We start from the raw sequence: 27876 nt of genomic DNA on the forward strand, positions 1-27876 counted from the left end.
AAATGTACTCTTGGGCAATGTAACACATAAACATTCAGATACCCACGCATATCCATAAAAGCACAGACACAGTACACATGTTAATACTTAAGTTATAATGTACATGAAATGACGTTGGTCACAGCTGACAAGCGTAAAATGAAGCAAGCTTCCAAACAGACATGACTGTCCACTCAACACAGTCTGAACAGACATCTGGTGACGCAAACTAAATCACACTTCCTTTCACACAGGCACACACACACACACAAACCCACATACACACATGCAACCACGCACATAGACACATACACACACACACACACACACACACAGACACACACACACATACAAGTATACATTGATACAGTGATACACATCCATATACACACAGATATATAATAAATATATATACACACACAAGCACACACATGTTAATTAATGAAATATGCACACATTCACACCATGACATACAATGACACAAAGTCACACACACACACACACACACAGAGATTATATTATGTATATCCAAAATATTCTGTCTGATCATTAATACTCTAAACGGATCAAAGTGACTGGACTGTCTGCCTATCAAAGGACTGAGACCAACAAGCACACATGTATTAACATAATTTGTGACGTGGGAAGCTGTCATAAATCTCTGCAGTCAGATCTGTGGGCGTTCGAGCTCACACCAGTCACAGTCACATACACACACACGTACAGAGTGAATGAACTCCATCTGTGCAATGCAACAATTTTACACAATCAAAAAGGAGAATGGAAAGAATGTCGGTCAAAGGGGGTTCAGACAGTAAGCACAAGTTAACGTACCCTGAAATGAGTTGAAATGCAAAATAAAATGTTACAGTTTTACACTTACAGATCTGTGATCACAGAAGACTCACAAGCACACACGTTTGCAGATCCACATGCAAACATACATTGTATCTATGTATACACACACAGAGTCAAAGGACTCATTTGTGCAATTTAACAGGATCAGAAAGAGGAGATAATCATGATGACTAACAAACTCAAAGTCAAAGGGCTAGGGTTGCTGCTGCCCTAGATGCAAGAGGGCATAATGGGCAACAGGTAAAGGACTAGAACCAACAATGATTTGTCAAGCGTGGACACACACACACACACAGACTCATCAAAGTACACTCGCTCTCTCCCTCTCACTCACTATTGTAGCGTGACTGAAACTGTGAAGAGAAAGAAGAAAGCAGGATCTGAACACTTGAGGCTGTCTATCAAAGATGCCTAAGACCAACAACCCAACAAGCACAAGCTAACAAAATTTGTGAAGCAGGAACTGAGGAAGAATGTCGGTGTTGGAAGGAAAGACAGCTGTATAGAACTCTTCATGGGATTACTTCCCACTCACAGGCTCCTTTACACCAGAGAACCATAAGTATGTCTGAATCCTCCCTGCCTGATGATAAGACAGCCTGTCTGGAATGCAGAGCATTTGGCTGCAGGGAGGAACCAAGCACTGCCCTGACTCCTAAAGGTGTGTAAGATAGGATGAAACTTTGAATGCTTAGGGTGTGTGTTTTAAGAGAGAGAGAGAGAGAGAGAGAGAGAGAGTGTGTGTGTTTGTGTGTATGTGTGTGTTTTGAGTGTGTGTGTGTGTGTGTGTGTGTGTGTGTGTGTGTGTGTAAGTGAGTGAGTGTGTGTGTGTGTGTGTGTGTGTGTGTGTGTGTGTGTGTGTGTGTGTAGGTGTGTGTGTGTGTGAAGTGAGTGAGTGAGTGTGTGTGTGTGTGTGTGTGTGTGTGTGTGTGTGTTTGTGTGCACACTCTCAGGGCTCATGAGTGCACACTCATGTGGGCACATCAAGTGAATGCATTGTTCATGCATCTGTGCTTGTTTTACATGTGTGTAGTTCTGAACCTTATCATAAAACAAAAGCAACAAAAATATATAATGGTGTCAATCATGTAACTCCCCCCCCCCCCCCACCCCACCCCCCAACCTCCACTCCTTTTTTTTTTTTAAGGATCTATCTGTCAGCTTCCCTGTTGATTTACAGTTAGTTTACACAATGACCCTGAAGTATTGCTGATGTAACTGACATGCCACTTGGATGCAGACAAACACCACAATCCAAGCCACCCTTCACTTTTTCATTTCTGATGAATGCCCAACAGCAAGCCAACTTGAACTGTTTCTCATGCAGTCTGAAAACCAAACCTGAAGCAAATTCAATCACATGAAAGCTTGAGAGGACTCAAGACCTATACCCAAACTATTTACAGTATTTCTTTCTTTCACACATATTTCACATGCACACACACATAAAATCTAAACTGTTAATTAGATGTAACATTCTCTTCTATTAATGAACATGCCCCTTCCCTCTACCCACCTACACCACTTTACCCCCCTTCCCACCTGGTAAGTTTTTCCGCTGACACTAACAGGAATCCTAAGCCTCAAAACAAACATCGGTCTGCCATACCGGAGAATTTTTCACCTCCAGTGCTAACACTGGGACAGTCACTGAGCTGGTGGCAGTGTGCCCCAGGTGAATTATACCTGCAGGCACATAGTGTAGTACACCCTATGAGGGATTAGCAGCAGCACACTGCACAGGTTACAAATGAGCTGATCTAACCTAGCTTTCTTCCAAGCCCTCTCCCTCCTTCTCTCTTGATAATGTCAGAGGCCTTGGCCTAAAACTGAAGCTAACATTTTGCATAATTTGTATTCACATTCTGATTCTCTCTTGAACCTATGATCAGAATGTTATCAGAATAAATATAGAAGTAAAACTCTTGTTATTATATTGGCAGAGAAACTTGTTTGTAGCAAAATTTACATGTATACATTATTCTATTTTCTCACAAATGCTCTGAAACATTACTATACATTCACTGATTTCCAGACCAAACAAATGCTGGAAACATTACATGCATTCAATCATACATCAATTTTCTCACCAATTCAACTATTTTCAGACCAAACAATCTCTTCAGGACTGTCCTGTCCAAACTTCCCCCTCCCCCCCCCTTTCCTCTCCCCTCCTGAACTACATCCCATGCTCCAAACAGAGGTCAAACCATACACATGATTCAAAAGCTCTGATTTCTGATTAGGTTTGAAAATGCCACACAATAATCAGCCTTACTAGCATTATGTAACTGCTGTCTCTACTGTCCCCTGGATAGACTGAGCCAGGAAATCTAGATTACAATCACTACTATAAGGCAATCAAAGTCATTTTCATAGGCTGGATGCTGAATACACCATCAGGAAAGTTCACCAAAGACAAAAAAAAAAAAAAAAGAAAAAAAAAAAAGAAGGAAAATGGTGACTGAATGTCAAAATAGAAGAGACAAGCTGTAGCTCATTGTTGGATCAGACATGCTGAGCAAAAGCAAAATTGTGTCTGTGTTAGTGTTACGGAACCAAGCTTTTTTTTTTTTTCCCCCTTCAGCTTTTGTGGGTGGGTGAGTTGTAGCAGAATAATAACAGGTAAAGGGTTGTATGCTTGTCCTGGTAGAGAGGACAGAGTTGGGGGAATGAGTAATGTGCTGTGGAATGTGGCTTCAAGCAAGCCTATGAATGGGACTAATAACCATAAATTATCGATTTAAATAGCACTAGCAGGCACAGATCAGTTATGGTTCTTGCAGGGTTGGCTCCAAGGAAACCTGAACAGACATCACTAAGTGACAAAGTGAGTGTGTGTGTGTGTGTGTGTGTGTGTGTGAGAGAGAGAGAGAGACACATGCATGTTTATAAATTATGCTGATGTGTGTTTGTGACGTAATCATGTCTGTATCTATGTGCATGTTTATACCCGGGCGAGTGTGCATATAAAATGTACACTGTGAAAGAGAGAAAAACAGACAAAGAGAACGTGTGCGTGTGCATGTGTGTGGTATGTGCATGTTTATAAATTATGCTGATGTGTGTTTGTGATGTAATCATGTATGTATCTGTGTGCATGTTTATACCTGGGCAAGTGTGCATGTAAAATGTACACTGTGAAAGAGAGAAAAACAGACAGAGAGACAAAGAGAATGTGGATGCACACATGTGCTAAGTATGTACAAAAAGTATGTGACAGTGGATGCTCCTGCAAAACAGACAAATACAGGAAGAGAGAAACAGGTGTTTGTGTCCTTTTTTTTTTTATTTTTTATCTTCAACAGCTTCCTGCTCTGTCTTATATTCTTACTCTTCATTCAATAATCCAAATAAAAATTAAAAACAACAACAACAAAAAACTCAGAATGACAGACATAACATACAAAGTACAACTTATCAATCCAACAGCGTTGATCAGTAACATACTAACAAGTTTTCTTTAAATGTACCAGAGCATGACTTCACAAGGCACGAGCTGTTTGACCCAAACTGACCCAGAGAAGACACACAAGTGCTGACTAATCCACAAATGTTTTCACAGTCTCTCTATTCTCCCCGCTTCACTTCACCCCTGTTCAATACAAACTCCATCAGACGAGGGGAACCCCTTCCGACAGGTAAAGCATTAAGGAGTTACTTATACACAGTCCCAAACACACATACTGCCCTGACAAGTTTCACCATGTCCTCCACCCCCTGTCTCTGCAAAGCTCTCTATTGTTCACAAGCAATCAGCAGAAATAGTTTTCTTTTCATGAAGCGCAAAAGGAACAAATGTTGACCCATCTGCTTGGTACAGAATTTAACTGAAAAGCCACCGCATCTTTACACTGGCGAGGAGAATGAAACTAATGCAAAGGTGAATACAGTAAAACTGTTGCCTGGAGGAAAATAAGCAACCTCTTTGTCACCAATGAAAAAGAAAATTGTTAAAATTAAGTTCACTGCTAAAATGTTCAGTATAAAGTATTAAAGTAATGGCTGGTAGTGGTATTAAAAAAAAAATTCTTTTTTTTTTCATCATAAGTTACACTTAAACTTGTTTCATATATAACTTATGTTGATAAATTTAAGAAGAAACAACAAAGAAGCAAAACAGATAGAATCAGTAGAGACAAGCATAACTGCAAGGGGGAAGAAATCCAGAAATAAACATTTCAAATTCAAGTCAGCCGTACAACATGAACATGGCGAAACTTAAAAAGACAGGTACTTCACATATATGCACACAAACAAACAGTCTCCCCCAAAAAACAAAGGTTTACTTACAATTCTTCTTTTTGGCGTTGGGACAGAACCATTTTTGATACGCTGAATGGGGCAGCACAGAATCACAACAAAGAGAAGAATGACTTGTCCGAAAATCGCAAAGAAACAGAATGCAGCCGGTATTCCTTTACCACTGTGGCGCCATCCTCAACCTGAAGCAAGAAACAGTACAAAACTACAATCAGCTCAGATTTTTCCATCTTTAGTTAAAGTCACTGAGAGTTAAGTCAGTCATGATTGATGCAAAGCTTACAAAAAGCATCTATGTGGTCTGTGGATTATCCTCATCCTCTCCCGTGTGGTCCCAATCTTCCTATTTAACTTTTTAATGCCCATAGCACACTCGTTTCTGGACAGGAGCCAGCAACTTATGAGCCAAACAATCCCAACCTCTGAGTCTGACAGAGATCAAACCCACATCCTTCAACTTCCAGTCATCAGTTTGTGATGCTGACCACTTTACCATGTTGGCTGGTTCATAAAGCTATTTTTTTGTTTTTTTTCTGTTTTACCAAGTGATAAACTTGACTTTCGAGTTCGACTTCTCATCATGTTTACCACATTATCATACAATGAATGCTAAAACTAAAAGGGGGATGACTGGAAAGGTCTTATTCATAATCAATATCCTGCCCACTCCGGTTCCTGTATATATCATCTGCAATAGCAAGACAAATGCCATGGATATACACACTAACATGACTTAGTGGTGTGCACACACACACACACACACACACCACACACACACACACACACACACAATGACACAAATTTCTATGTATAACTGTCGACAAAAAGTTATATCCATCCATCATTTCAAATATTCAATACTTTTGTAATTTATTCAAATATAAATCATAATGCTAACAGTAATGAATTAAAAAAAACATTCACTCACCATGCCTCCTGGTTCATGACCTGAGGTTCATGCTTAAAATTAACATTAACAAGAGAAGTTAACCCCAGCTCTATCATTTATTTATTACAATATTTTTCATTGTTGTTTTTTTTCATTGTCAGTATGCATAAAAAAAAACTGGGGTTGATTCAAGTATGCACGCTATCATTTGTAAACTCATTTCTTCAACCCTGTTCCTACTGCTTAAAATTATCCATCCTCCTTCACTTCGCTGGCCTATTTCTGCCAACATCACTGGATCACCAACATGTCAAGATAAACAACAACAACAACAACAAAACAAATACATAATGAAAACTATCAATTGCCTACTTCAAAAAAGTTAATTTACTGTAGTTTTCTTGACCCATCTTTTTAATGGAGATTATGAGAAGAGACACACGTGAGTGATCCCACATTTTCACACTTATATAATATTAAGGCAGTAGGTTGTACATAATGAAATAATACAAACACATTAACTGTTTATCAGTTTTCAGAAAATCAATGTCGCAGTTCTAAAGCTATCCATCCAGTGTCACCGAACCCAGTCTAGGTCAAGGATCATACAACTTCTGCGCAAATACTTTTCTTTCTTTCTTTTTTCTTTCTTTCCATAAATCTCATACTGGAAAAGTAGTTTGTGACTTCAGAAAAAAATGTCTAACCACTTTTTTTGTCTAAAAATAAAATAAAGTAAAAACTTAAGAATGGTTAAATGACTTAATTAAAATATCAGGAGCTAAGAATACACCCTTTTTCTATCATTCAGAAGTCATCTATGACTTTCTATGAGTATCTGAAACATGCCAGTCATTACATAACAAAAAAATTTGCAATGACACATCCAAAAACAATTAAACTAAAACCAGGTAACACTTGGTTAATAAAACAAACAATTACCACTTTGCATAAATTAGAATTTTGTCATCTATTAAAAAAAAAAGAAAAAAAAAGGGCACACACCTATATCTAACAATATGTGCTGCATTTATCACAATTATTGCTTTTCTTGTCTTAACTTTAAAACCTCACATCTCAGCAGGGATGATCAAATTAAAATGTGATGACACTGAGACTCTAAAAATCTTTTTTTTTTCTCTCCTTTTTTTTGTAATTTATCTTTTTGCTTGTTTACTTTTTTACCTATTTTAATATTTATCAGCATCTTTCAGCTTCGAAACTTTCATCTGGTCAGAATCACAAAGTTAATCACAAAGAGATTTAAGTTGTTTTTCTTTTAATGAAGAAAAAGAAGGGGAAACAAACATGTAAGCACATAGTCAAAACTGACAGTGACACACTGACACACACACACAAAGTTGTAGACTGGTCCAAACTTTCTGATCCCCATGAGTAAGCCAGCTGATCAACTTGATTTTAAATCACATATTCTCATACATCTAGTTGTTCAGTACAAACTAAGATGTTAAGAAATTACACTTCAGATTTAACTCGACCTTTTAACTAGTTTAATACTGTACGCAAGTCATAAACTTGCATCAATACAAAAGCGTAAAACTGAAAACTTTGTTTTTAAGAATTTAACAGATAAGCACTTAAATTCCTCTCAATTCCCCCCCCCCCCCCTCTCTCTCTCTCTCTCACACACACACACTCACAGACACACACACTAGCATGGGGTCTCCAAATCAAAATGTGCATCCACACACATTTATTTGCATACACATGCAGCTCCCCTTCCCTGCTCCACACAAGTATTCATACACTGAATTCACACATCTACACTAATTTGTACATGGCTCACAAAATCACACACACACACACACACTCAAACACACGAGGTGACAAAGCACACATCTAGAGAATGTTTATATCTTTCAATCTCTTCAACCAATGGTTAATTCTGGATCCTGATAATGTCATCACTTCCAATACTAGTTCCAAAAAGATTTGTTATCTTTCATTTAAACTGGGCCATTATTTTATTGTGTCAGTTAAAGTATACCAAATTCAATACAATACAAAATCATCTGTAACAGTAACTGATACTTGTGTCAAATATCAATAAATCATTAAGTCTGTGAAACTAAAAAAAATTTTAAAAAAATAAATAAATAAATAACTGGTTTGAGAATTATGCACAAATTTCCATTTTCAACCCCTGACAAGCTGAATCTGAATATGTCAAAAGTGATGCTGCTTTCTATCTTCCACTGCAGTATATGGTAAAAAGCGAAATTCTCATGAATCATGCTATAGCTATCATTTGAATATTATTCATCAGTTTCTTCTGGCAAATATTCATGAACTTGAACAGCTGAAGACACAATCTGGCTCAGTATCTGTTTTCCCAATTCACTCATTTTCGTTGTTTGTTACATTGGTATGCTGATCTTGAAATACCAGGTGCCGACTATGTGTACTTCATGTTGGACTGGACTATTAATAGCTTGTACAGTCTGTTAAATCATTCGTCTGCTCCACATCAGCAGTGTGGCGGAAGAGTAGAATATCTAACCAAAACAAAGTCTGTCTGGAACCTGCTCTGGTCTATCTATGAATATTAATCTGATTTGTCTGTGCACCACACACCTCAAGACTGTACAAGCTTATGCTTAAATCAATAAGGTATGTACATTATAACCAGGTGAAGTGTCAAATCAAGACTGTCGAAGAATTTTCAATAAAATATGTGTTAAACATGTGACAACACATTATCAATGATAATTTTTGCATGACTTGACCGCCATGTAAGACAAGTTGAATGCAAAACCGAACTGCCACGACGATAATTCAAATTTGAATCACCTACTTTTAATCGGGACGGAACAAAACGACAAATGACTTACCAGTTGGTTGTGTTCGTGTCACAGTAATGCGATCGGAAGGCCACAAATCGAAAATTTAACACAGTGGCAGACGAACACTTGTACCTTCCGAGGTTAAGATTCTTTGCGCAGACGATGAACGCATCGACGGAAATGTCAAATTCAATGTCTCATCAACTCTCGCTTCTTTCGCGAATGAGCGTGACAAATATGGCCGCCTTCATTCGAACGCATGCTGTACGTCTGCAAGTGCACCAATGCTGAAGAACTTGACTGAGACTTTTTGACAGTGTGATAGAACTACCATTCTACAGAAATAGATGTGGACTTTGAGCTTGTTGTAAAGAAAAACATATGGATGTATTATCGTTTCTCAAAAGCTGGTTTTAACAGATCGAACAGTCTTTGGAAGAGGAAGACTGCTTTCACTTTCTGTATTCAAGTGATGTTTTGAAAGTCTCCAAAACCACTTGCCCAAACCAGTATACAATTATACATAGATTTACACGACTGACATCTACAAAGAGTTGATAACAACAATAATAATAAAGAAAGCAAAATGTCACTGAATAAATTCATGCACCCAAGAAACCGATATAAGATTGCTCGGCCAGATTTTGAAGCTCTGGGAAAGAAATACCCGGAATTTAAATTGCACCTGGTTGAGAACACCAAAGGGAAACCAGTTTTGGACTTTCAAGACCCAGAGGCACTGAGAGTGTTAACTATTTGTATGTTAAAAGAAGACTATGGATTCAACATAGAACTGCCACCTGATCGGCTGGTTCCCACGTTACCGTTGCGCCTGAACTACGTGCACTGGATCGAGGACATCACAAAAGATTGGAGCAAACAAGATCTGAATGCCATTGATATTGGTAACTTATTTCATTGTGGAAACCATTTGTACATTGCATATATAACAAAATCTACAGACCAGTCATGTTTTTACCAACATCTCTGTGTCTCGTGCATGTTTGTGAGAAAGTGTGTGTGTGTGCGTGTGTGCCATGCAACTTTTGCAAGCTGCAGTGTACAGTGAGCATGTTCAGTAAAACTATTTTTGTGATGGAATACCAAAGATGAAGAAGCAGTTACAGTTGTTTCCTTTGGCACATAACGGTTTGCATGCTTGATTGTTTTAGTTTTTTGTATAATTGTATATGTCAGGCAGATGACTGACCAGCAACATAAACCAGCAGGTTAGTCTGGCCTTGATTGCATGCATATATTTGTCCACTTATCACAGTAGATTCTTCTAGTTCTACAGAAGTTTGTCACAGGACAGCACTTATGTTGCCATGGGTTCTTTTTTCAGTGCGCCAAGTGCGTGCTTCACGCAGGACCTCAGTTTATCATCTCATCTCAGTGGCTAGATATACAGTTTGATTTACCAGTCCAACTTGGGAGAAAGGGTGAGACGAGGATTTGAACCCAGACCCACATGGATACTGTATTTGCAGATTCTGAAGCATCCTAAATATTCTGACACTCTCCTCCCCAATGACAGGAACAGGTGCCTGCTGTGTATACCCTCTCCTGGCCATTTCTGCAAACACCTGGCGCTTCCTGGCCACAGAGGCCGACGACGTCAACCATTCCTATGCCGTGAAAAACGTGGAAGATAACAACCTGACCAAGAGAATCCAAGGTAAAGTTTTGTACTGTGTGTAGCAAGACACTGGGGGGGTTTGGGTTTTTTTTGTTTGTATGTGAATTTTTGTGTTGTTTTGTGTTGATGAAAATATTGCTGATTTTGTGAAAATTCTTCTTTAAAAACAAACACTTAAGTTCACATAAATTTACACTCAAGAGTTCACAGAATTTTACACTCAATTACACACACACACACACACACACACACACACACACACACACTTGATAAAAAGTGATAGGTGATAACAATATAAAGCATGTATACTAAAGTATCCTATACACAAAGTGAGTTATGATACACCACACGAAAGACCGGAATTGAAAGAAAGATTCAAATTTGGTGTCATACACTGTACCATGTCAAACTGATGCAAACTATGCCTATTGGTTTACTCTGCCTGGCCAAATTTCGTGCGGCTAACAGTGAAAAGACAACCCGTCTTGCCCGGTCCACAAAACACATCTCCCCAACACTTCGAACATACGTCTACTTACTAATGCACATGCCTAGGAAAGATTGAACAGGTAAATGTGAAGACATAAGCGAAGGACTGAAAAGACAGCGTCATGTGGACTGAAAGGGTTATAGATTCATTTTGATGTGTCAGTTGCAGTTTGTTTATAAATGCAAATTATTGTTTTGCTACTTGAGTACTGTTAGTGTATGAACCCATCATGTGTATGAGGACTAGAATTTTTCAGACAGTTTTTAGTTGTCCTGGGAACAAGTAGATATAGCAATGAGTAGATCTATATAGAAATGTACTTGATAAAAGTAACCACTGGGATACAACCTACAGACAATTAAAATGGTGCTAAAGTGGAGAAGGGAGGGGCTATACAAGTGCAGTCGGTCTGTAGCAGACCACTGATTCACCCTTTCTTCGACATAGTCAAAAATTGGTTGTCCCGCAGACCAGTTGATAAAGCATCTCCACATTTCGGTCAAAAGGTTTAGTTAATTCCCAGGTGGGTATTTCAAGTCTTGCATGTGTGTGTGTGGAAGATCAAAATAGAGGTTTTATATGTTAAAAAGAAAAAAGTTGGGTTTGTAGTTTGCTTTAGTTAAATTCTTGAAACTTGTCCAACTGCAGAATTGGGGTTTCCACATGATACTATTGGGTGAAATAAACAGAGTATAGAAATTGATCCATATACTTTGTTACTGGTCACTTGGCTCATTATTAGGTTTTAAAAGAAAACTTAAATGACTTAGTGTTTGTTTGTTGTTGTTTCTTTTTTGTTGTTGTTTTTTGTTGTTGTTGTTGTTGTTGTTTTAATTTTTATAACTGTTTCATTCGATCCTTGAGTTTTACAATCTTTGTTATACCATCATAAGAATTCCTGTAAATGATTCCATGAAACATTATAACATGTTCATTCTGAGGTGATGTACAAAGAAAGACAGATTTGTTTTCTCATGTATTTTTGTCCAATTTGTCTCAGTGGTAAAAGTGTCACCGGACACCATACTGGAAGGGGCCATTGGGCAGGCGCAGGAAACCTATGACTTCTGCATGTGCAACCCTCCGTTCTTTGCCGACCACTTTGAGGCCCAGGGACTGGTGTCGAGGACGCCCAGCCGCCCGGAGCCCAAGACCATGTCCACAGCCAGCCCCCAGGAGGGCATTGTACAGGGTGGGGAGGTCGGCTTCGTGCGCAAGATGATTGAGGAGTCCAACTTCCTTCAGGACAGAGTTAGGTGAGAATTGACCAGAGTGATTTTATTGACTCACTTGCGTAAACAAAGTGAGTCTATGTTTTAACCCGGTGTTCGGTTGTCTCTGTGTGTGTCTGTGTGTCCGTGGTAAACTTTAACATTGACATTTTCTCTGCAACTACTTTGTCAGTTGACACCAAATTAGGCATAAAAATAGGAAAAATTCAGTTCTTTCCAGTCATCTTGTTTAAAACAATATTGCACCTCTGGGATGGGCACAAAAAAATAAAAAATGAAGCCTAATTATATGCAAACTGCATTTACTGTTATATTTTTATTTTTTGTATTCTCTAAACTTGGTACTTTGATCTGATATTCTGACCCAATAACAAGAGCAGTCATTATTATCATTTTCTGTTCAAACAGGAACTTCTTTTGCTAAGCATGGAAGTTTTATTTATTTTGCAAACGTTTTGGTGCAGATAGTAAAGAAGGGAAATTACTCTGTAATTAATGCTAGGGGACTTAATTTGCCACAAGTGAGTCTTGAAGGCCTTGCCTCCCTTGTTCATCATGAAACCTTATCTCATCCGGCCTTAGATAGACGGGACAGTAGTTGCCTCCTCTGCTTCAGAGTGAGGTAGGATTTGAACAGAGTGATTTTATTTATCCCAAAACCTTAACTTGTTCAGCCCTGGATAGACAAGACAGCAGTTGCCTCCGCTTCTGTTCTGTTGGTCGGACATGACGGACAATTACACATTATGGTATTAACGTACACAGGGTGTAATATACAGTATTAATGTGATGATGCAGGATGTCAATGTGTCACAGGGTGTAGTGTTCAGTGTTAACATGTTGATGTAGGATGTCAATGTGTCACAGGTTACAGTATTAAGTGATGATTTAGGATGTCAGTGTGCCACATGGTGTAGTGTACAGTATTAAAGTGATGATTAAGGATGTAAATGTGTCACAGGGTATACAGTATTAACATGATGATGTAAATGTGTCACAGAGTGTACAGTGTTAACATGATGATGTAGCATGTAAATGTGTCACAGACTGTGCAGTATTAACATGATGATGTAAATGTGTCACAGAGTGTACAGTGTTAACATGATGATGTAGCATGTAAATGTGTCACAGACTGTGCAGTATTAACATGATGATGTAAATGTGTCACAGAGTGTACAGTGTTAACATAATGATGTAGGATGTCAATGTGTCACAGGGTGTACAGTATTAACATGATGATGTAAATGTGTCACAGAGTGTACAGTATTAACATAATGATGTAGGATGTCAGTGTGTCACAGGGTTTGCAGTATTAACGTGATGATGTCACGGTGTCACGGGGTGTACAGTATTAATATAATGATGTAGGATGTCACTGTGTCACAGGGTGTACAGTATTAACGTAATGATGTCACTGTGTCACAGGGTGTACAGTATTAATATAATGATGTAGGATGTCACTGTGTCACAGGGTGTACAGTATTAACATAATGATGTCAGTGTGTCACAGGGTATACAGTATTAACATAATGATGTAGGATGACACTGTGTCACAGGGTGTACAGTATTAACATAATGATGTCAGTGTGTCACAGGGTGTACAGTATTAACATGATGATGTAAATGTGTCGCAGGGTGTACAGTATTAACTTGATGATGTAAATGTGTCACAGGTTATACAGTATTACCGTAATGATGAAGGACGTCAATGTGTCACAGGGTGTACAGTATTAATATAATGATGTAGGATGTCACTGTGTCACAGGGTGTACAGTATTAACATAATGATGAAGGATGTCATTGTGTCACAGGGTGTACAGTATTAACATAATGATGTAGGATGACACTGTGTCACAGGGTGTACAGTATTAACATAATGATGTAGGATGTCACTGTGTCACAGGGTGTACAGTATTAACATAATGATGTAGGATGACACTGTGTCACAGGGTGTACAGTATCAACATAATGATGTAGGACGTCAATGTGTCACAGGGTGTACAGTATTAACATAATGATGAAGGACGTCAGTGTGTCACAGGGTGTACAGTATTAACATAATGATGAAGGACGTCAATGTGTCACAGGGTGTACAGTATTAACATAATGATGAAGGACGTCAATGTGTCACAGGGTGTACAATATTAACATAATGATGTAGGACGTCAATGTGTCACAGGGTGTACACCACCATGCTGGGAAAGAAGGCCAGCCTGGTGCCTCTGAAGGAGATCTTGAGGAGATACAAGGTTTGTACACATTGTGCCGGTGTGTGTGTGTCGGTCGGTGTGTGTGTTGGTGTGTGTGTGTGTGTGTGTGTGTATACCACTGCATGTGTGTGTGTGTGTGTTAGTGTGGGTGTGTGTGGGTGTTTGTGTGTGCTGTAAAATACAGCACAACATTTTGCCAGTCTTTAGATTGTGAAGGCGTATAGATGTGTAATACAGACACATTACCTTGTAGTGGGGGGTATGTGTGTGTGTGTCATGTATGTGTGTGTGTCATGTATGTGTGTGTGTTGTGTATGTGGGTGTGTCGTGTATGTGGGTTTTTATGTGTGTGTGTGTGTTGTAAAAACCAGCACAACATTTTGTTGGTCTTTAGATAGTGAATGCATATAGATGAATGATAAATCACATTATTTGTGAATGTGTGTGTGTGTAGTGGGGGCTGGGGCAGGGGGGGGTTGTGTAAATGTGTGTGTGCTGTTAAAACCAGCACATTTTGCCAGTCTTTAGATGGGTAAAGCATGTAGATGTATAATACAGTCGCATTACTTTGTGTGTGTGTGTGTGTGTGTGTGTTTTCAGATCATGAACTTTGCAACCACTGAGTTTTGCCAGGGAAAGACAATGCGGTGGGGACTTGCCTGGAGTTTTGACAACTCTATCACCTTTCCTGTAAGATCATCCATCAGTTAACGCACATTTTGTGTGAAACTATTTCATTCTTCACACAGAGTTTATAGCTTGTGGTTGCTTTACTTACCGTTTTGATTTTTTAAGAAATGGATTTCTAATAGATTTATTACTGTAGCTTGTAGAATTTTAGATGTGTAATGTATACACGATTGTCCGAAACTTTTATCTGTGAGTAAAGAATGGAATTTACCTCGGGAGTTGAACTAAGAGTATATGTGTTGATACATGTTTGCGTGCATGGATGCACATGCACAGACACACACGCACATACATACTCTCTCTCTCACACACTCACATTCTCTCTCTCTCTCATACACATACACACACTTTATACTCACGCATGCACGCACACACACACACACAAGCACGCACACACACACACTTTGTACTCACACACACACACACACACTTTATACTCACACGCACATGCACACCATTTACAAACACCACAGACATACTACCCATGCTACAAAAATGCACCACACATAAACCACACACACACACACCACACCACACCGACAGACACCAACACACACACACACACACTGACAGACACCCACACAGATACACACACACACACACACACACACAAACACACATGCACACACACACTCTCACTGACACTCACCACACATACAACTGGATTCTCAGAATGCACAGTGAGTTCACCATGGGCATGAAGGCTTCACGGCTGTGCAGAAATCGCTGTTCACCCAGGGGAAGAAGGAAGGGAAGAAGTCGGTGGTTCACGTCATCCCCACACAAGTGGGAGGGAGAAGAGAACACGTCTATGACCTGGTCATCTTCTTCAAACAGGTCTTCACAGAGCTCCAGGTCAGTTGATAGATACGGGTCCTTTTGTGTCCATCATAGACATTATCGGATATGTGCATAACTAGATGTGCAGGGAATATAAACAGTTGCCGTAAGTAAAGAGCGAAGCAAAACTGTCATCGTCTGATCTCTTGTGATACTCATGTGCGCGAGCCGTACATAAGTATACTCCTTAACACACACACACAACAAACATGAAATATCCCTTCAGTCTTTCTCTCTCTCTCTCTCTTGCTCTACTCTTATCTCTTTCATTCTTCAGCCCTCAAATAAAGTAATGCTGGGTGCTCATCAGAGCAAGAAGAATTTTCTTCTTCTTCTTCGTTAGATGAACATCCCACCTTCTGCGATGAAGGCAGCTGTACACTGCAGGTCCTCCACACAGCTATAGAGCTTCCGGGTCAGTGGAGTTGGGTCAGGCCAGCACCTCTTCCTGAGCACCTCACGGAGGGGGCAGGACTGCAGCAGGTGTTCTGTTGTCTGGTTGTCATTCCCACAAGGGCACCGTGCTGAGTGACCGATGTGGAGTTGAGTGTCGTGATGGCCTAGAGGTAACGCGTCTGCCTAGGGAGTGAGAGAATCTGAGCGCGGTGGTTCGAATCACGGCTCCACCGCCGATATTTTCTCCCCCTCCACTAGACCTTGAGTGGTGGTCTGGATGCTAGTCATTCGGGTGAGATGATAAACCGAGGTCCGGTGTGCAGCATGCACTTAGTGCACGTAAAAGAAGCCATGACAACAAAAGGGTTGTTCCTGGCTTCTTTATGAGTGGGCGCACAACAGTGTGTTTGAAAACAGGCGGAAAGCAGACAGACAGATTCAAAGAAACCTATGCACAAGAAACTGCATACTGATTAAAAACTATATCTATACTATTGTTATTTGTTAGTGTTACTCTGTACTCTCTCTCTCTCTCTCTCTCTCTCTCTCTCTCTCGCTCTCTCTTTCTCTCTCCATGTCATACACACAAAATTTCAAGATTTCATTAACCTGTTAGGTAATTGAGGATTTCAGAAAAGAACAATCAAAAACACAACTAGATTTATCATAATGTGTGCTTCAAAGGTAAAGTAAATGTCAACATTTTTTTTAATGAATATAATGTACTTGCTGATTGTGTGTCTGAGAATGTGATGGATCAAACTTTAACTGAATGAAGTAACAGTATCATATCAGTAAGCTTTTATCCAATCAGATTTTACTAATCATAAAAGTAGAAATCTGTAGCTTTTCCATTTTTACTTGCTCTTGAAGAACTACTTTTTAAATTAGATGTTGGTTTGTTGTTGTTGTTTTAAATCATCAGTCATATATAATGCATCAAAACAACAACAAAATACATGCATCTGCACCCCAGTTTCTTAGACAGGAAAGCTGATCTTTGGGTCATTAGTAATCCTGTTTATTGATGTAGTTATGTGCTTTTATGCTTTTTTTCCTTCTGTTTTTTTCTTTAGGGCAGTATATAATGAATCAGAATGACAACAAAAAATACATGCATCTGCATCTCAGTTTCGTGGACAGAAAAGCTATTTGTGGGTCCTTGGTATTCATGTGTCTGTTGATATAATAGATACATGTGTTTTTATGCTTTTCTCCAATATAGATTGAGGTTCATTATTCTTGTGTTTATTGATAAAGATTCATGTGTTTTTGTGCTTTGTTTCTTGAATATAGATCCAGGGTCTATTCCTGTGTTTATTGTTATAGATGTTTGTGTTTCAGTACTTTTCTCCGATAAAAATCATCAGTATTCTTGTGTCTGTTGATAGAGATATTTGTGTTTTTATGCTCTTTTTTTTTTCTTTCTAAAGTAGATCCAGTGTCATCAGTATTCTTGAGCTTATTGACACGGATATGTGTAATTTCATGCTTTTGTTTTCTTTCTTTTTTTCCCCCTCCACTATAGATCCACTTCCGAGAGGGGAAGCAGACCAAATTCTTCGCTCTGCTGACACTGACAGCGGCAGAGAACACCTGGATTCACTCAAGACGCAAGCGCCGACAGATGATGAGGGAAGCGGTGGGCAAGTCTACGACGGAGATGCCAGAAACCTCGTCACAGCCAGACCCACCTGCAGCAGAACCGACTCTGTCAGCAGGGTCACAGTGCAGTGGGAACAGCGTCTCCAGCGACTCCATCCCTCAGTCTGACAGTAGTGTGAATTGTGGAGCAGCAACGGAATCCACCAGTGTCGTTGAAGAATCGTGCGGTGCTGCAAACGACAAAGAATCGTGCAGTGTTGCAAACGACAAAGAATCGTGCAGTGCTGCAAACAACAAAGAATCATGCAGTGCTGCAAATGACAAAGAATCGGCCACGTCCAACACTGCTGTCAGGGAAGCACATGACAGTGCCGAGAATCACAACAGAACAGAGGTCAAGGTCACAGACACCATGGACACAGACCAGGATCAAGAATCTCTTGCAGGAACAACCGTGGCAGTGCAGTCCGACGCCAGTGCTGACACTGAGAATCACAAGAGAAAAGCGGAAACCGTGACTGGGGAGTCGTCCGACAGTCCACCAGCGAAGCGTGTGAAAGTGGAGTCCCCCACTCCCTCGTCTGAAACGGGGAATCCCACAGCAAAGTCCGAAGTGGTTGTTGCCGTGGACAGTTCATCAGGAACACCTGTGAAAGAGTCCCCTAAACCTGTTGAAGGGGCGGATGGTACAAGTACTCCGGTTCTGTCAGTCGGAAAGGAAACCGAACAGTCCACTGCGGAGGCTCTTTCCGTGGAAGATGGGGAAGGTGGCAGAGCAAAAGACCGGCCTCCCGCCCAGTTTGTCCTCAAGTGCCACATGTCGGTCAGAGTGCAGGGTTCGGATCTGGCTGTGGAGCTGACGTGGCTCGGCGGTCAAGACATTCAGCTGATGCACCAGCTGATGCAGGTCTTCAAGAACCGTCTGGCTCAGCGCAAGGCATCCTGACTTGGGACTTTCCCTTCACTGGGTGGGGGATGAGGGGGAAGGGGGTGAGAGGAGATGTGAAGCCCAGGTTTTCACATGACAGCCATCAGACCTGCTCTGCTGCTCTGTGAGGGTTCCCACAGAGTCATAGCTTCTGGGAATAAACAGGGAGACCATTTCCGGGGCTGGAAGAGTCATGGAAATTAACGTTTTTATCCTGCAGTGTCTGTCTGAAGTTTTGGAATTTTCATACCTTTCACCTCCCCTACAGTACTAATCTTTGAAGAAGATTTCACTCATGCAAAAAACAAAACAAAACAAAGGCAGTGGTAGTGGTGAGAATTCACTGTTAATGTCAAGTGATTGTTTGTCCATAACAGTGTTTCAACAAAACACAAAGAGTTAAGCTTTCATGCATTGTCATCCATGAAAAAAAAAAAGAATAGCAAATGTTAATCCAAGCAGAAATACCTGATAGTCCATACAAAAACTGATCACAGCCAGTTTGGATGGATGTGTGGTAATTCTATTGTGTTAGTTTGAAGAACACTTGTATTTTTGTCACTTTGTGTGTGACAGCGTTTTGGGGTCTTGGAGAATTTAACACAGGGTTTAATTACACATACTTAACCGTGACCCAACTAGTGCAGACTCCGGCAGGGGTCTGACATTCCTGTCCTGTGCAAACTACTATCCGCCTATGCGGAGAAAATGAAAGCAACTATGGCCGATAACCTCCCGGAAGTAGGTAACCTCCCCTTTGTCCCTCTGGCTAGCGCCCTCTTTTTCTGGCAGCCGTCATGACTCCTGTTCCTGTGCTCTTCATACGGCTAAGTTTTTTCGTATTTTCTGCCTGTCTGTCGATTCTCTGGCGTTCTTGTTTTTTGTCAAATTATGTCTCCAACCAGGTCACATAATTATATAGCTCGATTGGGCGATCGCGCTAAAATTAAGGCGCGATCGCAATCGATTCGCTGACACTCTGGGCCCTCTACTCCTGGCCCTCTCAACAACGCCAACCCGCCGCCTCCTCCACTTCCTCCGCTCCCTCCGGTCGACTCCAGACCTCCACCACCTCTGGTGATTTCTAGAGGTTTGTTGCCACACACTCGGGTCAGTGTTGCCTTTAATGTCATTTTTATCGATCTGCGAACGCCCAGGGTTTTGGAAAGAAAACATGGGGAAAAGTCTGGAATTTTGTTTGCTCAGACTTGGAACCCTGTTCTTGTGTCCTGGTGATGTCAGCAGTGGATGAAATCCGTTGTGTGGAGCTGCAGCATTTTGGCTGGAAATGTTGACAGCAACAGTGGGAGCCTTTTACTTTTGTTAAGACTTTTTAACGCCATATTCTTTAAGTGTGTGAAAAGACACATCTGGAAAATAGCTATTGTTTTACCCTCTTGTATCAAGAAAGGGAGGAAAATTTAATTTAGGCTACGCATAACCAACTGAACATGTGAAAGTTCTACAGTACGCATGTTCTGAGTCTGTGTGTGCCTTTATCAGTTTCGATTTTAAATTGTTTTGACATGTAGAGAAAATCGACAGGAGTTTCTTTTGTTTTGGTTATGTCTTCAGTTAGACAAGAATGGCCACAAACCTTCAGACAAGTGAATTGTGCTTGTGGACCTTTATCATGTGTGTGTGACGTGGGGGTCAGGCTATAACAGTTTGTTTTTTCCTACTGTGATGGAAGGCGCTGTGGCGTTCTGACCCAGTGTTCTCCAGTGATCAGAGTTCGAGGCCCTGTCTTAGCTTTGTGTTGTGTCCTTGTGAAAGGCACATTACTCTGATGTTGTATTTTGTATTTCTTTTTATCACAACAGATTTCTCTGTGTGAAATTCGGCCTGCTCTCCCCAGGGAAAGCATGTCGCTACACTACAGCGCCACCCTTTTTTCTTTTTTTTTTCTCTCCTGTGTGCAGTTTTATTAATTCCTATCGAAGTGGTTTTTTCTACATAATTTTGCCAGGAACAACCCTTTTGTTGCCGTGGGTTCTTTTACATGCGCTAAATGCATGCTGCACATGGGACCTCAGTTTATCGTCTCATCCAAATGACTAGTGTCCAGACCACCACTCAAGGTCTAGTGGAGGGGGAGAAAATATCGGCAGCTGAGGCGTGATTCCCACCAGCGCGCTCATAATCTCTCACTTCCTAGGTGGACGCGTTACATCTTGACCATCAGTCCACCCAGCTGTGACTGGGTACCCGATTTGGAATGATGAATGTGAAAACTGCAAAAGGAGAGGACTGTGCCTTCCTGTGCCCAGCCCAGGACACAGTGGACAGGAATGCACTGCCTGGATGGTCGGTCGTGACAGGCTGAAGGACCTTTCGTCATTTGAAGCTGACTGGAGACAGGCGCAATAGCCGAGTGGTTAAAGCGTTGGACTTTCAATCTGAGGGTCCCGGGTTCGAATCTCGGTAACGGCGCCTGGTGGGTAAAGGGTGGAGATTTTTTTCCGAATTCCCAGGTCAACATATGTGCAGACCTGCTAGTGCCTGACCCTCCTTTGTGTGTATACGCAAGCAGATCAAATACACACGTTAAAGATCCTGTAATCCATGTCAGCGTTCGGTGGGTTATGGAAACAAGAACATACCCAGCATGCACACTCCAGAAAACGGAGTATGGCTGCCTACATGGCGGAGTAAAAACGTTCATACACGTAAAAGCCCACTCGTGTACATACAAGTGAACGTGGGAGTTGCAGCCCACAAACGCAGAAGAAGAAGAAGAAGAAGAAACTGACTGGAGTGTGGAGATGAGAGGAAAAAAAGAGAGGTATTCCTGGCAGAAACATGGGTACTGATGGCAGCTGGAAAGTTATTTTAGTTGACTTGATGGACCTTTGTTTTTTTTTCAGATGTGTGTGTGTTTGCACATCGATATTAGCAGAACAATATGAAAATGAATTTTCTGCAGATAATTGAATGACCCCATATTTCTGTTTGTACTTCTAGTTTACCCGTTACTGTGGATCCTCACTAGCTGCTTGAGGGTGGGGTTTTTTATTTTGTTTTTTTAATACTTCAAAGGTTGCAGTAGCACTGTCTTTATTATCTTTTTTTTTTTTTTTCATTTCCGTTATACACAGCTGTTCCTTTTGTTATGGTCACAGACCAGAAGACAGTATCTCGATGAACAAGTGGTGTGAATTGGAATGTTTGTGTTTGTTTTGTTTTTTTTGTTTTTGTTTTTTTTAATACTCTCCACATCCCTGATGACGACTGGTCAGCTGGGCTCCAAGCAGCACGTTGTATCAACCAAGACAACGTTGGGCAAAGTGCATGGGTAAAGTTTTTGTTTACCATCTTTTTTCGTTAGGTTATTTCTGGGCTCCAAGCAGCATGTTGTATCAACCAAGACAACGTTGGGCAAAGTGCATGAGGAAAGTTTTCGTTTATCACCTTTTTCAGTTATGTTATTTTGTTGCTCTGTGATCATGAAACAAATGAGTTAAGACTTAAGTATTCGGTGGAGTTCCTCATAAAATTGTGGGGTGTGACCTGAAAGTTTTCATTTTTATCATCTTTCACCCCTGAAAACAGAGAATGGCTGCCCTATGGAGGGGGTAAAAACAGTCGACACAGAAAAGGTCCTTGTGTACGTGGATCAACATGGAAGTTGCAGCCCATGAACAAAACAGATGATTAATTGATCACCTTTTTGGTCCCGTTAGTTTGTTGCTCTATGCTCATGAAACAAGCGAGTTGAAACATTAGTAATATGAATGTACTTAGTATACTGTGCATTTCCTCATAAAACTGTAGAGAATGATTTCTTTTTAAAATAAATAAATAAATATAAAAAAAATCAAATGCACTTCATAATTGGAAAAAAGTGTTTTTCAAGTGGGTTTTTTTGTTGGTGGTGGTTGGTTTTTTTTTTTGGGGGGGGGGGGGGGGTTGTTTGTTTGTTTTTTTGCTGTCACACATTTATTTTTCTAATTTCTTCTTTTAACAAACACAAATTTTACATTTCACTGTCTGCCACCCAAGTTCCGTAAGGTGACTAGCAGCTGGTGCAGTAAAGTGTTGGACAGTGATTTGATGAGATGATGGTATACGGCTGAGGATGTTAGAAATACTGTCCATGGCACTTAACTAGACCCTGCCTCTACAGGATGGACATTGGCACTGATGCCAGATGACTGCAGAGATGCCAGAGGATAAAGTATCCAGTATTCCTCGTTACTCCCTATGGCTGTTTGGCTGTTACATGTATTTTTGTTGTCTGCCAACCTTTCCAAAATTCACTTCTTCAGCTGGTTTTTTTTTTTATCTGTGTTCATGGGCTCTTAATTGAATAACTCGTACATTCACTCATTAAGTTCTTCAAGTGGCTGTTACCCCACCATGTAGGCAGCCATATTCCGTTTCCAGGGAGGGGGTTGAAATTCAGTCATCCATGCTTAAGGTGCTCTTTTTTCAATAGGTGAAATCAATATTTACTGTTATCTTCTGTCATGAGATGTCGAGTTTGTGTATGCTTTCTGGAGATGGCATACAGTGACAGTACCAGGCCAGCCAAAATGTGATGGCATTCAGTGAAAGTGAGTGATGAAATCACTTTTTGGAAGTGGTTTGGCTTGATCCCATGGATAGGAATAAACATACTGAGTTAAATTGAGGAGGGGGGGGGGGGGGGGATCGTTCACTAAAACTATCATTTCAGCTGAAATATTCCAAGCAGCTGAATAGCATTAGGAATATTGCAAGGAGCCAAAAAACACTAGTTTTGTTGTTGTTTAAGTAATTTTTCAAAGTGTGTTGCTGTTTGTTGAACCTGGTTCATTTCATTGGAAAAGAATGTTGCAAGAAGCTTAGAAGTAATAAATAAATAAATTTGCAAAATGTGTTTATGTTATCAACACATATTGTTGCAGTGTGGTGTTTATTTTGCATGCGGTAAAGTGGCAGAATGATTAAGATGTTCATCTCCCAAAACAGTGTCCACCAGGGTTTTGGTTCACTTTGTGCTCTCACCATCTCTCTCGAGTTTGAATAGATAAATCAAACCGAGCATCTAGTCATTTGGATGAGATGATAAACAGAGGTCCTATGTATAGCTGGCAATTCGTGTGTGTGCACTGAAAAAGAACCCATGGCATCAAGAGGGTAGTCCTTTGGCAGACCTCTGTAGCAGAAATTCACCCAGGTATACAAATATATACCATGTTCTCTAGGCCTGACAAAACAAGCTGGGTTATACTGATAGTCAGGCATCTGCTTAACATATAGGGTGGAGTGCATATGGATTTATCTAAATGCAGTGGGGGGCCTCCTTGAAAAATTGAAAACTGAAACTGCATGTCCAAAGTCACAGACTGTAAGAGTGACAAGAGTGAATAAAACCATCCAGGTTTAAATTAATTACCACAATATTTTAAACTTCAGTGTGGAAAATAAACTTTATTTAAAACATTGAACATATGCAAACTTAAACTAACTGCAATGGGGGAGGGGGCGGGGGGGGGGGAGAAGAAGAAAAAGAAAGGGCAGCACATAAACCAGCACACTGAAGAAAACACTCAAGCACAAAAGAAGAATGAAAACAAGATTAGTATTCTGATCAAACACAAAGCGATCGCAAAGTCTAGGAACTAACTCACAGTACTCTTGATATTCACACAATTAAGGAGTAACATTTTGAGAACCAGGTCACAACATATAACTTATCACCTGTGCACCCTGATATAAGGGAGTGTGTGTGTGTGTTTGTAGTTTTTATTTATATATAAGCAAAACCATGTGCTTTTGAAAGAAAGAAAATTGATTATATACTTTAATCTTTACATCAAAAACAGTACATTATTGTTTTACAACACATAAAGGGAATAACATACATCAGTCTAAGAACAGCACAGACTAAACCTGAAACTGCTGTTCCCCTAGAAATACATTTAAAAAAAACAACAAACAACTATCCACAGATATACATGCAAGCGGAAAATCTAAATAACTTAAGTCAACAAGTTATGCATCTTGAAAACAGTCCTTGGAATAAATAAATTTGGATTAATATGTACAAAGAAAAATTAAAAGCCTTGATACCAATGATTCATCCTTCACAGAAAAAAAAAATCCTCAAGTATAAACACTCCAGCGAAAATAGGACTTTTGCATGTGCATACACACAACACACAGTATTCACACACAAGGCTAGATGCTGTGAATGCAAAACAATGCTTTCATCCCTCTTAAAAAGAAAACCTTTTAACCATAAAAACTTCTTTTTTTTTTAAATCTAAGTAATATTAACAAGTTGAGCTGGAGACAACACAACAGAAATATCCAACACTGAGAAACTGGAAAACAGGAAACCAAAATTTGCAAATGTATGAAGCCACTTGCATACAGAAGCCTCGGCACTGGTTCCAGTCTGGTTCACCGAATGCCTAAGCTCACTGACCTCCATTCCACTTTCAGAGACAAAGTCAGTTCCAATCTGAACACCACTGTTGTTTTTTTATAATCATCATGTCACCGAAACAGTCCAGACTTGGTTTTGGAGACTGGGTAAGTGAGAACCAATGATTTGTACACCTGTAAAATACTGTACACCCGTGAAAACTATGCACAGCCAAACCATCTTCAGTGAAAGATATACCTCACACACGCGCACACGCATGATGCCCACCACTGCTGCTGCTTGTTAAAAACACTCCTTCAATAAAAAGGCATTCTGATTTGTTTTTCAGGACTAAGGGGTATTCCATGGGCTGTTTCACTGCAATAATTAATCTTCACACTCACTGAGGAAATGGGAAGGTTGCTGAATCGCAGTTTGAAAAAAAGAAAACAGAACACTGTACGCAGTACAAATAAAAGTCCACATAATCACAACAACTGAAAAGCAACATTGCTACACTGACAGGAGTATATGCACTAACTGTACACATCACAACACGATCATTTTCATGTCTATTTATATATTATTCATCTTTTATTTAACAGGACCAGTTAAACCAAAACAGTGTGTCTTGTAATGTAGAACACATTCATCATTTATATAAAAGGACCACATTAACAAAGACTGTATGTCTTTACATGACAATACATGAACCATGTACGACTAACAAGCATGTGACACTCGTTTCTTTTTGTGCTGAATGCCCCAAAGCTTGCACAGAAAAGAATACAGAAAAGATGGATACATTAAAGATTCACACACAGACTAACATGTGGAACACTTGACCTAGAGGCTGAGGCACCTGCTTATGAAGCCACAAGATTCCAACGGATCCGCAGTGTGAGGATATGTCGGTGTGTCATGCAAAAACTGGATCTGTTCTCACCCCTTCTCTCTCTCTCCTCTAGACCGTATGTGTTACACTGACTTTAGGATGAGATGATCAACTCAGGACCCAGCATGCTGACAGTGTGTGTGTAAAACATCAGCAAGAACAGAACTGTTGTCATGGAAAATGCTATAAAAAAAAACAAAAACAAAACACACCTGCTTTTGAGAGGATAAAACCAAGAAAATCTGAATGAAGACCAAAAAAGAAACAACAACAACAAAAAGTGGGCTGAGGGGGTCAAGGCTATTGCTACACACAGCAGCAGCCAAGGTTGCACACTCAAACTTGTGCAAAAGGTGTGCGGCAGTTAAGTATGTGTAATTAAAGGTGTGTTTTTCTTAATGCAAGAATTCATCGAGGAGAGAGTGAGTGAATACGGATGAAACACACCAAAACTACCCCACATTTTCCAACAACCTGAAGGCATTCTCATTCACAATCTGCAGCTGCTTTTTCTGTCAACTAACGAAAAGTCGAACATTTACCACATGCCACAAATCTGACAAATCACACAACTGTTACATCATGTCTTCAGCGTCCATACATTCTCTGAGAGTCGCAACTGGGGTTGCACAAGCAATCTTAACAGCACTAAGTCAGCCAGCTTAGCAGGGAGGGTTTTCCTAAGTCTTCTCTTTTCCCATTGACCTGAGAGCAATCCTGCTGCTCAGCGCACTTAGCCTTGCTAAGATCGCTTGTGGCGCAAACTGGCCTTGGGCCATATTCTCAGTGGAGTGGAACCTAAACTAATTCCCCCCAAAATGTCCTCCTGCATCCAAACAACTTCCCTGAAGATGACCTGCAACATGTGGTCATCACATCCATTGACATTCATACTTGGTCATGTCTTCTTTCATCCGCTCCACTCTTTTTCCAGCCATCCACAGGACCCCAAACAGACGGACACCTTTCCAATTTTGCCAAACAAGATCCCACTGAACCAACCTCCCAGATTAACTCGTTCTTCTCCAGCTACAGTTACCATGATTACCTCCCCTGTGGACCAACCAGGCACGAGTATTCTTGTGACAACACACTATTCTAATTTAGTTTTATTCTTGCTTGGTACAGTTGGCATTCTAAGCTGAACCATTTATGGATGGATTAATGATGCATGGAAACAAAGCTTTGTTTAAATTGTCAAAATCCACAAATCTGTGATTGATTTTCATAATTTTTGTGAACCATCCTTTTTTTTCTTTCTTTTTAATTTTTTTTTCCTGCAGCGGTGTCATTAAGTGTTGGTCCAGGGGAGTTGCAGCAGGCATGTAGCAAAGGGGTAGGAACAAGTTAAAAACCTGCTGGTTGGTTTTCCAGCCCACATGATCGATATGGTAAAAGGTATTGCTGGACAGCTGGACGAAAAAAAAAAAAAAAAAAAAAAAAAGGCATGCAACATGCAGAAACAACAATCCATTCACCAAAAAAATGCACACAAAATACTGATCAATCAAAGCAGTTGGCACTGACATTAATCTCAACAACAACAACAAACAAACAAACATGGGCACAGTCGCAGGCACCCAAGAACAGTACAGTTCTATCAAATTCAGGGATCTTTGAAATGTAACAGCTACACCAAACCACACTAACAACAGAATGAGCCTGCAGCTGCAAATCAAAGACACACAAAACCTGAATATTGCAGCAGGAGCAAAAGAAAGGGTGACATGTGGCCACATCTGGCACATCAACATGTACTATCTTGACATATATCCAAGCCCAAGTGGCCTGGTTTAAAAACCC

The 27876-nt window shown here is 40.3% G+C and overlaps 2 protein-coding genes across 2 annotated transcripts in view; one reads left to right on the forward strand and one right to left on the reverse strand.

The window, feature by feature from the left end:
* The window catches only part of LOC143274770 (lissencephaly-1 homolog), a 39049-nt gene extending 30088 nt beyond the window's left edge, over positions 1-8961 (reverse strand). The window contains exons 1-2 of the mRNA XM_076578694.1: positions 8842-8961; positions 5131-5282 (exon numbers count right to left, since the gene is read on the reverse strand). Of these exons, the coding sequence (XP_076434809.1) occupies positions 5131-5162 (32 nt within the window). The 5' untranslated portion in view covers positions 5163-5282; positions 8842-8961. The remainder of the gene's footprint in view (positions 1-5130; positions 5283-8841) is intronic.
* Positions 8962-9051: 90 nt separating this feature from the next.
* Positions 9052-22684, forward strand: LOC143274931 (RNA N(6)-adenosine-methyltransferase mettl16-like). Its single transcript, XM_076578935.1, has 7 exons — positions 9052-9698; positions 10331-10471; positions 11923-12178; positions 14334-14403; positions 14965-15054; positions 15775-15909; positions 17819-22684. Exons 1-7 carry the CDS (start codon positions 9380-9382, stop codon positions 18839-18841), a joined length of 2034 nt encoding a protein of 677 aa, XP_076435050.1. The 5' UTR covers positions 9052-9379; the 3' UTR covers positions 18842-22684.
* The last annotated feature ends 5192 nt before the right edge of the window (positions 22685-27876 follow it).

This window comes from Babylonia areolata, chromosome 29 (genome assembly GCF_041734735.1).
Source record: "Babylonia areolata isolate BAREFJ2019XMU chromosome 29, ASM4173473v1, whole genome shotgun sequence".
NCBI lineage: Eukaryota > Metazoa > Mollusca > Gastropoda > Neogastropoda > Buccinidae > Babylonia > Babylonia areolata.